Source organism: Lycium barbarum, chromosome 8 (genome assembly GCF_019175385.1).
Source record: "Lycium barbarum isolate Lr01 chromosome 8, ASM1917538v2, whole genome shotgun sequence".
NCBI lineage: Eukaryota > Viridiplantae > Streptophyta > Magnoliopsida > Solanales > Solanaceae > Lycium > Lycium barbarum.
The window spans coordinates 73,319,650-73,332,448 of record NC_083344.1 but is presented as its reverse complement, the minus strand read 5'-3'; the positions used below and the strand labels follow the sequence as shown (position 1 = coordinate 73,332,448).

Below are 12,799 nucleotides of genomic sequence, written 5' to 3'. Positions count from 1 at the left end.
CACTTGAAGATTGTTATCCTTCCACAAGCACGTTTTAATTGGATTTGAGGCAACCTAATTGGTTTCGGATCATATTAAGGGGGATTATGATGCTAATTTCATATCCCGTAATGGCTAAATGAGAATTTGCAAGAAATATATGATTATCAGAAGTGACAATATTTCTTATGCATTGTTGAGGCTACAATTAAAGATGTGTTTGAGAAGAATTCTCTACATCATATGTATGCCTCGATTTGTCGCTGAAGTAGCAATATCTCAAAAGGAGTTTGTAAGCTATCACGATTTGATATACTTAAGACACGTTTAAATGATTGTGTTTTATTCCTGAAGAATGAGAACTTTCGATAAAAGCTATAAATATAGTTCGCTGAAGTGAATGTGATAATATTTAGTAAAGCTTATCAATACAGACGTTTAACAACCCACCTCCAAAAGAGGTAGACTATTTGAGAAAAAATATTCAGAATATTTTATGCTTTACTCCTGAAGTAGTAAGATTGTGAAAATTACTCCTGTAAAAGTAAATACTCTGCGTTTTACTCTAGAAGTAGTAAAACGCTGCAACTTACTCTTGAAATAGTAAGACTCTGAATTCTACTCTAAAGTAGTAGAACTCTTGAAATCTACTCCTGAAGTAGTAGATATTTGAAATTGAAGTCTCTTGAAGAGAATATATATGATAGCACCATTCAGTCTAGATTGTAATTGTTACGATCAAAATATAAATTGTAGTAAACTTGAAGTTTACTAGCAATAAAAATGGTTATCATTTGAGACTACAAATGATTGAAAGATTGAATATCTCCAAGTTATTACGGGTAGAAAACACGTGTGTGAAACGTTATCCGAGGATGATGGGATCACATGTCACAATAAATCAGAAGTTTATGACATAAAATCTCATGCAATAGTAAATCAGAAGTTTACTAAAACAAATAGCGCTCATCATGGTAAACTTGAAGTTTACTATTACAGATAATTTTATCAGTTGACATGACCGTTCTGGTCGTTCTGATTCAAATCTGATGTGCTAATTGAGTATTCAGAATATATTGGAGAACTGGAAGATTCTTCAAGATTTCTTTTGTGTTGCTTGTTCTCATAATATATGATTACACCAGCTAATGTTTGGATTGAATCCCCTTCACCTGTGATGTGATGTCTTGAATATATGCATATAGAGATGGTCACATATATGTTTATTGTCAACTGACAGTTTGACATTTACAAAGTTGTTTGCTCAAAATAATTGAGTTGGAAGCACAATTTTCAGAATATGTAATCAGGATAATTCATCATGATAATGCTGGTTTATATCTAAGGTGGTTTTGCATTGAATGCCTCCATAATATAGCTAAACCATTGCTTATGAGAACATAGCTTCAAATGTTGGTCTGAGATATGATATGTTGCAGACGACACTTGTATGCTTCAGACCAATATGATAAATTCTTCCCTCATAATTGGTTCAGGGTTAGGAACTAGAGATTTTCATCTTATAGCTTTTGATGTGTGGTATATCATTAATGGATATACCATGATGCACACAGATGGATTTCCCCAAAGAAAATGGGGATATGTGTTAGTTTTTCTAATATAAGGGGGAGAGAATATGCAACTAAGAAATATGTTGTGAATTATCATCAGTATGATCCTCAGATAATTCAAGTCAAATGTTGGAAGCATTTAATGACCCAACTATTTCATATTTCATCTGCAAAATGCTCTTAATGTCCCTAAAGAACAGAGTCTACAGCATGCATGGAGTATGGTAGACCAATCGATTTCAAATGTAATAATCCTTAAAAAAGGGAAGGAGCAAATTATCAAAATGATCATAATAAGGAGGCAATGTGCTTTTGAAGAGCTACGACATAACACTTCATGAAACCTTATGGGAGGTTCAGGTACTTGAAAATAATGAAGTGATGAGATCTCAGTAAGTTATGTCGAATTGAGAATCGATACAAAATGATATCTCGTCGACGATATCTTTGATACAATATGGCGCACAATATTGTATAAAATTGTGAGGATCTGAGTTCTACGTCTCTTAAAGCTTGCTGACGTAAAGCTTTTTGGACCTGCAGTCCAGACATCAGAAGATGTCGCGCCATTTAACTATTAAATGGATGTTGTCACCATATACATGCCTTACTTGATAAAATTGAAAAATTTCTGAATGATTCAAAATGGTTGCAGCAGATACAAGTTCTTGGGGAACTTGTTCATAATCCTTATATGTATTAAATCAAGTAAGGTGAATGTGTTTTTAATCACCTTAGTGAATATTCATTGACGAAGGGTACAAAGATGACCGTGTTTACCCTTGTCTTTTTATGATAATCAGAACCTTTCATATTATTGTGCAAGTTGATGACTTGAATATTTTTGGAGCTCTTTAAGAGTTTTCAGAAGTAGTAGATTATCTGCTAAAAGAAGTTGAAATGAGAAATTATATTGGTCTTGACGTACCATATTTGTGCAATTGATGCATTTATTTATCTTTGCTATAACCATGAGCATGATATAATTTCTCTCCTTCATATAGATATTGAAATAAGATAAATTGCATATTGCCAATGAAAGCCCTAACATGAATGTGTTTATCCTAACAAATGTTGTCAAGTGTTTTGGATATACAGGGCATTCATCTGATCGACATAAGAGTTTGATCCAAATATGTAATCTATTTGCATGAAGGATTACTGTCGTACCATGCTGTTTTACATGACATTCAAATTGATAACAGTAACTTATGAATCAAGTCAAGAATGTACTTGGCGTGATTGCGACAATATTATATGACGATGATGCAACTCTATCTAAGGAAGGGAGACGCAGATCATCAACCAGTTCGTCAAATGATTATTTGACAGATCTGATCACAAATGCTCCGCCAACCTCAAGATATGATAAGTTGGTATACAAGATCGGAATACATCATCTTTAAGAATTATGTGATGCTTTAATCAGAGGAGTAAATACGCGATGTACTCTTTGTTTCTTAACTAAGGTTGTGTCCCATTTGGATTTTTCTGGTAAGGTTTTTAATGAGTCTGCTAGCAATGCGTATTACTAGATACGTGTACTCTTTTTCCTTCACTAGGATTTTTTCACTAAATTTTTTTTTAGTAAGGTTTTAATGAGACACATTATCTATTAATGAACATCCAAGGTGGAGTGTTATAAATACACTGTATTATGGATGTCCATTCAAATACACGATTCCTTGGATAAGCTTGTAATTGGATAAACTTGCAATCAAACAGGCAGCTTGCAAGTAGCTCATGCAGGCAGCTTCCTGAAAAGCCTTGCAGCAGCTTCCTCAGGCTTGCAATCAAGCAGGCAACTTGCGAGTAGCTCAAGCAGGCAGCTTGTCAGCAGCTTCTGAAAAGCCTCCTGAAAATTCTCGCAGCATCTTCTTTTCTTCTATAAATAGGAAGTCAATTCAGTTTATTTGTACATCAATTGAAAGAGCAATAAAATCTCTCTTACTCTCCCCCAACTTCTTCAGTATATTTCTTATTGCCGTGTACTGTTAATATTATTTCATAACAAAAATTACTCTTTCACTTTGATGAAGCGTTTTCTCCATAAAAAATACACTTTTTAACTAATACTTTAATATCCTTTTCACCATTACTAACATAATTTACGGAAAAGGGTCAAAGTTATGCCTATACTATTCGCCGAGGAGCATTTATCTTCTGTTAAAAATTGGTCAGTTTTATGACCTCATATTTATCTACTAAGTTTTAGTCCCAAATAAGTTGGGGTAAGACACATGAATCCTCATTTTTTTTCATTTAAACTGATATCATAGCATAATGAAGAGATTTAAAAATATAGATAAATAATACCAACAACAATAATAAAAGTGAATTTAGAACTTAACGTCAGCTAGTAGTCATATGTGAAGTTTTCTTTTTCATTATGCCCTATCTTTAGCTAAGTTTAAGCATTTGTAGGTCAGATCCTCTTGTATACACCATGGGATATCCTCTTGTATTATGTTGGTCAGATCATTTATAACTAGGTTAAACAATTGTAGGGACTCAACATCGATCTCTGGTGTAGACTCACTATTATGAAAAACTCCTTTATATCACCTAACATTGTTTTCATGCTAGTGACGGCTCCTTCATACATGTCCTTTATGATATTCATATTTATATATTTAATATGAATTCTTTTCTCTTCACCACCTATCAAAGGATTATGTGTGGCACTCTTATATGCTTTCTCTAAATCAATAAACTCACGTGTGGGCCATTTTTCTTTTGGCTATAGATTTCCATCAATCTTCTTAGTAAGAAATATATTTTTTGTTGTAGGTCAATTTTTCTTTTCAGGCATAAATTAAAATTGATTCTTTTTCACCTTTGTCATCTTTAAGTCTACGCTCTGTCACTGTTAAGAGTTTCATCCTATGACTTATATGAGTGTAATGCCACAATAATTTGCACAACTTTGAATATCTTCTTTATTCTTATATATTGAAATCAGGGTACTCTTCCTCTATTCATTGGACATCGTGCATATTTAGAGGCGGATCTAGGATTTGATGGTTTCAGTTGTCACACCGTCCAAATAGGGTAAAAGGGTCAGTTTCTTCAATTTTGGGCTACGATTTGGATTATTTATCTTTTTCGATTTACATAGATGAATCAAACGAATGTGCAAATTTGTTTAGTATTGTTCTCTTTTAAATATTCTGAGATTAAAGATACTAACTAGTCCACTTTTTTTAATAGGAATAAGAAGTCTTATTCTCTAAAACTTTGAGAAAAAAATTCACATTAAAAATTCAAACTTGTATAACCATCTAATACCGTTACCTCAGTATATTCCTACTTTATTGCCTTTGTGTGTTATTGCATATATAAGTTGAGAGAGAATCAAGAATTGTAACTTCAACCCCGTCAATCTTCACTTGGCGCAAACATTGATGAAAGATCAAAATAACCTTTAAATTTTAAAAACTCTAACATAATAATTTTCATCATTATTAAAAACATAAAACTTAATTTTTATTTAAATATATTCTTATTAATACTTATGTGATGTTTCAAAATTTGGTACTCATTGATATAAAAATACACAAACAACACACGTATTAATAAATTAATACTTGAGTCTTAAAGAAAGAGGAAGTTAAAAAAGTCAAGAATTAATTAAAGCAAAAAAGAGTGAATTTGGATTAATAAAGAAGAATTAAACAAAAAGACAAAAGATGAAAATGAATAAAGCTGAAGCGTGTATGCAAGCAAAAGAGCAAGCCAAAAAAAAAGTGTTGTAGGCGATATTCGAACTCTCGTCGCAGGTATGGTATGCTATCCCTTTCGCCAGTGACACTTTTCGCTCATTTTTCATTCCAAGTGGCAAGATCAGTGTATACACTATTTCTTATACAAATACACACACATATATATGAAATTTCAACCAAGGAGTCCGGGTGCCGTGGCATCCCCACCCTCATACATAGATCTGCCCCTGTGCATACTACCACTCTAGTATAGCATTGAATGGCTTGGTGACCATTCCACTTCAACATCTCCTAGGCACTTTCATACTTCTATACGGATATTATCCTAGCAACAAGCTTTTCTAACCCGAATATTGTTTATAGCATCTTTTTACCTCTGATGTCCTAATTCTACGACTATGGCTAAAGTTCTATTACTCACAGATGTATGTAAATCTAAAATGTTATTCTCTTGGTTTGAGTTGAACAATTACTCAAAGTGGTCTCTCCATCTTTCTTTGATTTTGTTATCTCCTGTCAACACTTATTGAGAATTGTCCTTAATATACTTCACTTAGTTTAAGTCCTTACCCTTATTTTCTTTTAGTCGTGCTAGTTTAAACAATTACTCCTCCACTTTTTATATTTCTAGCTTTTGATACGAGCCATCTAAAGCTTCCCCTAGAGTTTTACTAATAACCTTTTGCTAGATTTTCAATTTCTTTAAATTCTTTTTATCTCGAAGGAATTGTAATTATTTTTAATGAAAGACTTCTGATTATTTCGTATCTTCTTGTCTTCAATGACGGATTCAATGATATTATTGGACCAAGCAAAATTTTATAGCATTCTATTGTGATATTCACTGTAAAAATAGACATGAATTTAGTTTTATCATGAAAAGGTTTTTCATAAATTTTTGAATTGAATTTGACAAGATGCAATGAAAGATTTGTTTTTAATTGCTGAAATTAGCGACTATTCATGTGAAGAGGTGGTGCAATAGGGAAATCATATTGGTGGTTAATAATACTAAAAAAATTCTTCGCCAGGAATTTGTTAAAAGTAAGGAAGAAAAAGTAAAATAAAAGAAATGAAAAAGGGCCAAAATTGCCCCTGTACTTTTTGTCGAGGAACCCATTTGCCCTCCATTAACAGTTGAGCTGTTTTAAAAAAACTGAAAACAGTAAGTATTGAAGACAGAAGCAGCAGCTTCAAGAATAATAAAATTGAGGAAAATATGAGGTTTGAGAAGTTTGAAATCCAGAAAGAGAAGCTGTTTAGTCCCACTAAGTACTTTGTTGAAGAAGTTGTCAATAGCTTTGATGAGTCTGACCTCCACAGAACTTGGATCAAGGTCAGTTCCCCAAATTTAGCTCACAGATTAATGATTTTCAATTTTCTTTCATCTCTCAGCTATATATTACCTTTGCTTCTCGGGGTTGGAGATGAAGATTTAATTAGAGATATAACCGTCTAACCTTTGCTGCTCTCTCATACATGTTTCAAAATTATTAACTCGTTGGTAACCATAAATGCCCACAAGCTAGCAAGAATATCAGTTACCACAAAGAAAGCGCTCTTATGGGCTAAGTGGCGTTTTTATCTTTAAAAGGGAATCACTGACAGTGTTAGTGATTTTTACACTAACATCAGTGTACTTTAAAAAAAAAAAGAAAAAGGAATGACATGCACAGACGCACTCGTCTCTATTTTTATTTGGTTCTATTCTGCAAAAATAAAGTAGTGTAGATGTATATATGCTTGGAGAAATTGATGGGAAGAATTAAAAGCATTGAATGAAAATGAAAGAAAGGATATTGCAGGTAGTGGCAACAAGGAATTCTCGTGAGAGGAATAATAGGCTCGAGAATATGTGCTGGCGCATTTGGTATCTTACCCGCAAGAAGAAACAAGTACTTTCTCTTCTTTTATATGTTATATTATATTCCACCTTAGAAGTATATGCACTACTCCCTAAGCTGCATATAGCATTCCTTTCTACTTGAAAGGAAGAAAGTCATGAATGTTACTGACATGTTAAAGGAAGGAAGAAGGGGTCTCATGTCCTTTGATGGAATTTGCCTACGTGGTAAACTTCAACCATATTTGCTAAATATTTGAATATCTTCAAAAAATGTCACTTTCTGTTACTACCCCAAAAAAAAAAAAAGTTTAAACAAACACTTTTTCTACACATAAAAAAAAAAAAAAAGAGCTTACAAACTCTAAAACAAACACCTAATGTCTGAAGTCAACAAGCACTGGAAAAACGTCTCGACTGTTAAGTAATATACTTTTGTCCGGGTCATGTCAACAATTAGTATTCAATTTTTATAATAATACAGCCAAAAGATAACCTTAAAAGAAGAACTCACATTAGAAAATATATAAAAATATACTACTTAGCAGCTTGAAGATAGTTTTCTTGTGACACTGAGAAATTGCAGATAGCCTGGGATGATGCACAAACACTAATAAAACGGCGACTTGAACTAGAGAAAGGTCGTTTTGATGCAGCAGAAGATCTTTCTGAACTTTCAGAAGGTGAGAAGGAGAAAGGAGATAAAATAACATCAGATCATTCTAACCATGCCATATCAAGGATTAACTCAGATACACAGATGTGGTCTGATGAAGATAAACCAAGGCAACTCTACATTGTCTTGATCAGGTAAATTCAGATTGTTGTAATAGTGAAGTAACAAATTGTTCAACGGGTAGTGCATGGTTCAACAACACATCAAGAGCAAGAAAAAAGAAAAGAAAAGCAATATGACATATACATGCCCAATACAAGATTAAACAAGTATAACAACCAAACATACTATCAAACATTGGTCAAACAAGGTTTATGCTATGTTTACTGTTTATTGTAGTACCCATGGGTTGGTGCGCGGAGAAAACATGGAACTCAGACGAGATTCTGACACCGGTGGTCAGGTAGTGATATTACCTGTCATCTTTGTTCCGAGAACTTAAATCAATAAAACTATTTCCTCTAAATCTTTTATTCAGGAGAACAATGTTCAACTGAAAACACACAAGAAAGTTTGAATGTTAATCCAAATAGCAGAAATTGACACTTTATGTAACAAGACTGGACACGTGATCCCGAATTGACAACCCAAAAAACTCCCTTGTAGTCCATTCCTCTTTCCTAGAGGTTTACTGTATAAAAAGTGGTAAACACAAGAAGTTTATTGCAATTTTGTGTTTTGTTAAATGAATGATCAGGTGAAGCACGTAGTTGAGCTTGCTCGAGCATTTGCAAACATGAAAGGAGTTCATCGAGTTGATCTCCTGACTCGGCATATCACATCCTCAGAGGTTGACTCTAGCTATGGTGAGCCAATTGAGATGCTCTCATGCCCATCTGACGCTTTTGGCAGCAGTGGTGCCTACATAATTCGAATCCCCTGCAGGCCACGTGACAAGTAATGCTGCTACTCTACACTTTGCACATCTTTTATAAAATGTTGTTAAAAACCACTAATTGCATATCATACTTATCCACCTATTTGGTTCATCTTTCCATTTTTTGAACATTATCTTTGTGACAGGTATATTCCAAAAGAATCACTCTGGCCTTACATACCATAATTTGTTGATGGGGCATTAAGCCACATTGTGAGTATGGCAAGAGCTATAGGGGAGCAAGTAAATGCTGGAAAAGCAGTCTGGCCTTATGTGATTCATGGGCATTATGCTGATGCAGGAGAGGTAGCAGCCCGCTTGTCTGGAACCTTGAAGAAACCTTAACAGGACACTCACTAGGAAGAAACAAGTTTGAGCAATTGCTTAAACAGGGCAGACTCACTAAGGGGGAGATCAATGCCACCTACAAGATAATGAGGAGAATAGAAGCAGAAGAATTGGGACTAGATACCGCTGAAATGGTGGTAACTAGCACAAGGCAAGAGATTGACGAACAATGGGGTTTGTATGATGGTTTTGATATTCAGCTAGAGAGGAAACTCAGAGTTAGGAGACGGAGAGGAGTGAGTTGCCTCGGGAGATACATGCCGAGGATGGTGGTATGCACTAAATCAACTAGTTAGTTCTTGTTCAAACAAAGCCAAAATGGCTTCTGACCAAGATATGAAGAAATTTAAAGTAAAGTTTGTATCTGATGATTATGAAAAACTAGGTTATACCACCGGGGATGGACTTCAGCAATGTGAACGCACAAGATTCACTGGAAGGAGATGGAGATCTCAAGTCATTGATTGGCGCAGACAAAAGGCAAAAGAGACCTATACCACATATATGGTCCGAGGTTGGACATCTTTCACATTTACGTAGCAGACTTTCCTAACTGTTTCTTGAAGCCAATACCAAAAACTTTTGCAAATACATCAAAATGGATAAGAGAGAAGCAGCAAGATGTAGATTAGGTTGAAATAATTGATAACAACTAATTAATAATGTCATCAATTGGTCTAGGGTTGTCTATTAACGTTTTTAGCCAATGTCTCCTGTATCTTCATGAATGCAGATCATGCGATTCTTCGTTAACCCTCACAAGCCTATGATACTTGCACTGTCACGTCCAGATCCTAAGAAGAATGTAACTACTTTGCTCAGGGCTTTTGGAGAATGTCAAGCACTTCGAGAACTAGCCAACTTGGTAGGGCTAAGTTTATCTGCAACCTCCTTTAACTGTAACAGATGCTAGTGGATGAGTGCAGAGTCTAATTTAACTGTAAATTGTTTTGCAGACACTGATCCTAGGTAACAGAGATGACATTGATGGCATGTCCAATATCAGCTCTGCAGTACTCACAACAGTAATAAAGCTCATTGATAAGTACAATTTGTATGGCCAGGTGGCATATCCAAAGCATCATAAGCAACCAGAGGTTCCTGATATATATCGTCTGGCTGCAAAAACTAAGGTAACTCAGAGAAATAATATATAAGCAAGTATGAGGACTTGGGCATTTTCCCACCATGAACAGAACTATGTAGGTCTCATGGGTTTGTAGTCATTGTCTATGCCTTGTCCATAGTAGAGATGCCGCTGTCCATTGGGTCTGTGTGTGCAGGAGGATAATCAAGACAGGGTAGAGCTATTTCAGTGATCCACTTATATTTGTTTCTTCCATGCTTTAAAAGATGACAATAGAACTGACACTTCTTTAATCAAAGTTCTTCAATTCCATAATATGACTGCCAATAACTCTTAAATGGTGATTTATCCTTGAAGGGAGTGTTCATCAATCCAGCTCTTGTTGAGCCATTTGGCCTGACTCTTATTGAGGTAACTCCTAAATTACATCACATGAAGTTTTAGCAGCTGACGCTTTGTATGAAAAATGTTACAGTTCAGGAAAATCTTCTTTGTGCAGGCAGCTGCTTATGGTTTGCCTATAGTTGCTACCAAAAATGGAGGGCCAGTAGATATACTCAAGGTAAACACTAGCTGGTTGAACATTAATGTTAATACATTTCTAGATATAAAGTTACCCATTGGAAACCTAAATTTTGCAGAATAAAAGTTGGGGTAGAATTACAGAAAAGTGCACAAAATCTCGATAATAAATAGCTCATGCAACACATGACTTTTAGGAACTTCCGAAAAGTGTTGCCCCAAGCTTTCTGTTGCAAACTTCCCTGTATTTTTTCAAATAGTTATCTTTTTAATTCTATGGACACCTCAAAGTGGTGACTTATTGTAATTTAAGGATGAATATAATGAGGAACATAATGTTCAATCAGGCACTAAACAATGGGCTACTCATTGATCCCCATGGTCAAAAATCCATAGCAGATGCTCTTCTAAAGCTTGTTGCTGACAAGAACCTACGGCTGGATTGCCGTAAAAATGGCCTAAACAATATCCACTGTTTCTCATGGCCAGAGCACTGCCAGAATTACCTCTCCCATGTTCAACGCTGCAGAAATCGCCACCCTGCCAATCGTCTTGAGGTCATGAAGCCAACTCCTGAAGAACCTATGAGTGAATCATTAAGAGATGTTGAAGACCTATCTCTTAAATTTTCCATTGATGTGGATCTCAAGGCCAATGGAGAGCTTGATATGGCAAAAAGACAGCAGGAACTTGTAGACATACTCTCACGGAAAGCTAATTCAATTAACAAGCCTATTATTAGCTACTGCCCTGGGAGAAGGCAGGTCCTATATGTAGTGGCAATTGACTGTTATAACAGCAAAGGATCTCCAACAGAGACCTTATCTCTAATGGTCAAGAATATAATGCAAGTTGCAGGATCCAGGTCCAGCCAAATAGGTCTAGTTTTTTTGACAGGGTTGAGTCTACAAGAGACTAAAGAAGCGCTAAATAGTTGCCCAACAAATTTAGAACATTTTGATGCATTGATTTGCAGCAGTGGAAGTGAAATATACTACCCATGGAGGGACTTAGGACTAGATGACGACTATGAAGCCCACATTGAGTACCGGTGGCCGGGTGAGAACATTAAATCAGCAGTGATGAGACTTAGTAGAATTGAAGAAGGTTCTGAGCATGACATTGCACAATGCTCCAGTGCATGTAGCTCTCGATGCTACTCATATAGCATCAAGCCAGGAACCGGAGTAAGATTGCTAAGCTACTCTTGATGTTCAAAGTTAGACAACACAAATAGAAATATACAAAATGGTTTTCCCATTTGCATCCTGATAATAAATTACATGTGACAGGTAAGGAAGGTTAATGACCTTCGTCAGAGGCTATGCATGAGAGGCTTCCGTTGCAATGTTGTCTACACACATGCTGCATCAAGGTTGAACGTGACACCATTATTTGCATCGAGATCCCAAGCACTTAGGTAAATCCTTTCATTCCTTTACTAATCTTTGGTCTAGTGACGCTACTGTTCTTTGGTTAGCAGATACTAGGAAAGATCAATTCAACATAAAATTTGTCACAATCACTCCTTTTCTGCATGAAATGCAGGTATCTCTCAGTTAGATGGGGAGTTGCTCTTTCCACTATGGTTGTTTTTGTGGGGGAAAAGGGAGATACGGACTATGACAGCCTGCTTGTGGGACTTCACAAGACTCTTATTCTAAAACGAAGTGTGAAACATGCCAGCGAGAAGCTTCTTCACAATGAAGACAGCTTTAAAACAGATGATGTAGTGCCTCTAGATAGTACAAACATATGTGCAGCTGAAGGATATGAACCCCAGGATATATTTGCAGCCTTGGAGAAGTTAGGGGTCATGTAAAGTCTCGGATGATGCTTTTAATTTGCAACATCACATGTAAAACTTCAGTGAAAAATAAGCATTCAAGTAAAAGTTTGGGTTTCAATCTTATACTGTGTAAAAATATCAAGTCACATATACAAGTTCATAGTACAGCAAGAGTTCAAAACACAGCGAACGAATATAACAACTAGTTTTATCTGATATCTTAGAGGACTGCATTTTGATAATCTTCAATTTTAGTCCACTATAGCTACAGAAAGCACCATCATCTTCCAACTTATCTCATGAAGTCTGCACATGCTTGAATGTTTGAACCAAATGCACACCTCCATAATGTTGTAATCTGAGGTGTCGCAATAGATGAAAAAGT

At 35.4% G+C, this 12,799-nt stretch overlaps 1 protein-coding gene across 1 annotated transcript; it reads left to right on the top strand.

The window, feature by feature from the left end:
• Positions 1–5,327: 5,327 nt before the first annotated feature.
• LOC132606194 (sucrose-phosphate synthase 4-like) lies at positions 5,328–12,669 on the top strand. The gene is given in 15 exon segments (XM_060319583.1): positions 5,328–6,608; positions 7,078–7,167; positions 7,702–7,925; positions 8,131–8,194; positions 8,489–8,688; positions 8,815–9,008; positions 9,011–9,288; positions 9,402–9,530; positions 9,750–9,881; positions 9,973–10,149; positions 10,461–10,514; positions 10,603–10,665; positions 10,973–11,812; positions 11,918–12,045; positions 12,174–12,669. Coding segments are annotated over 15 exon segments (2,964 nt in total). The 5' UTR covers positions 5,328–6,491; the 3' UTR covers positions 12,448–12,669.
• Positions 12,670–12,799: the final 130 nt, after the last annotated feature.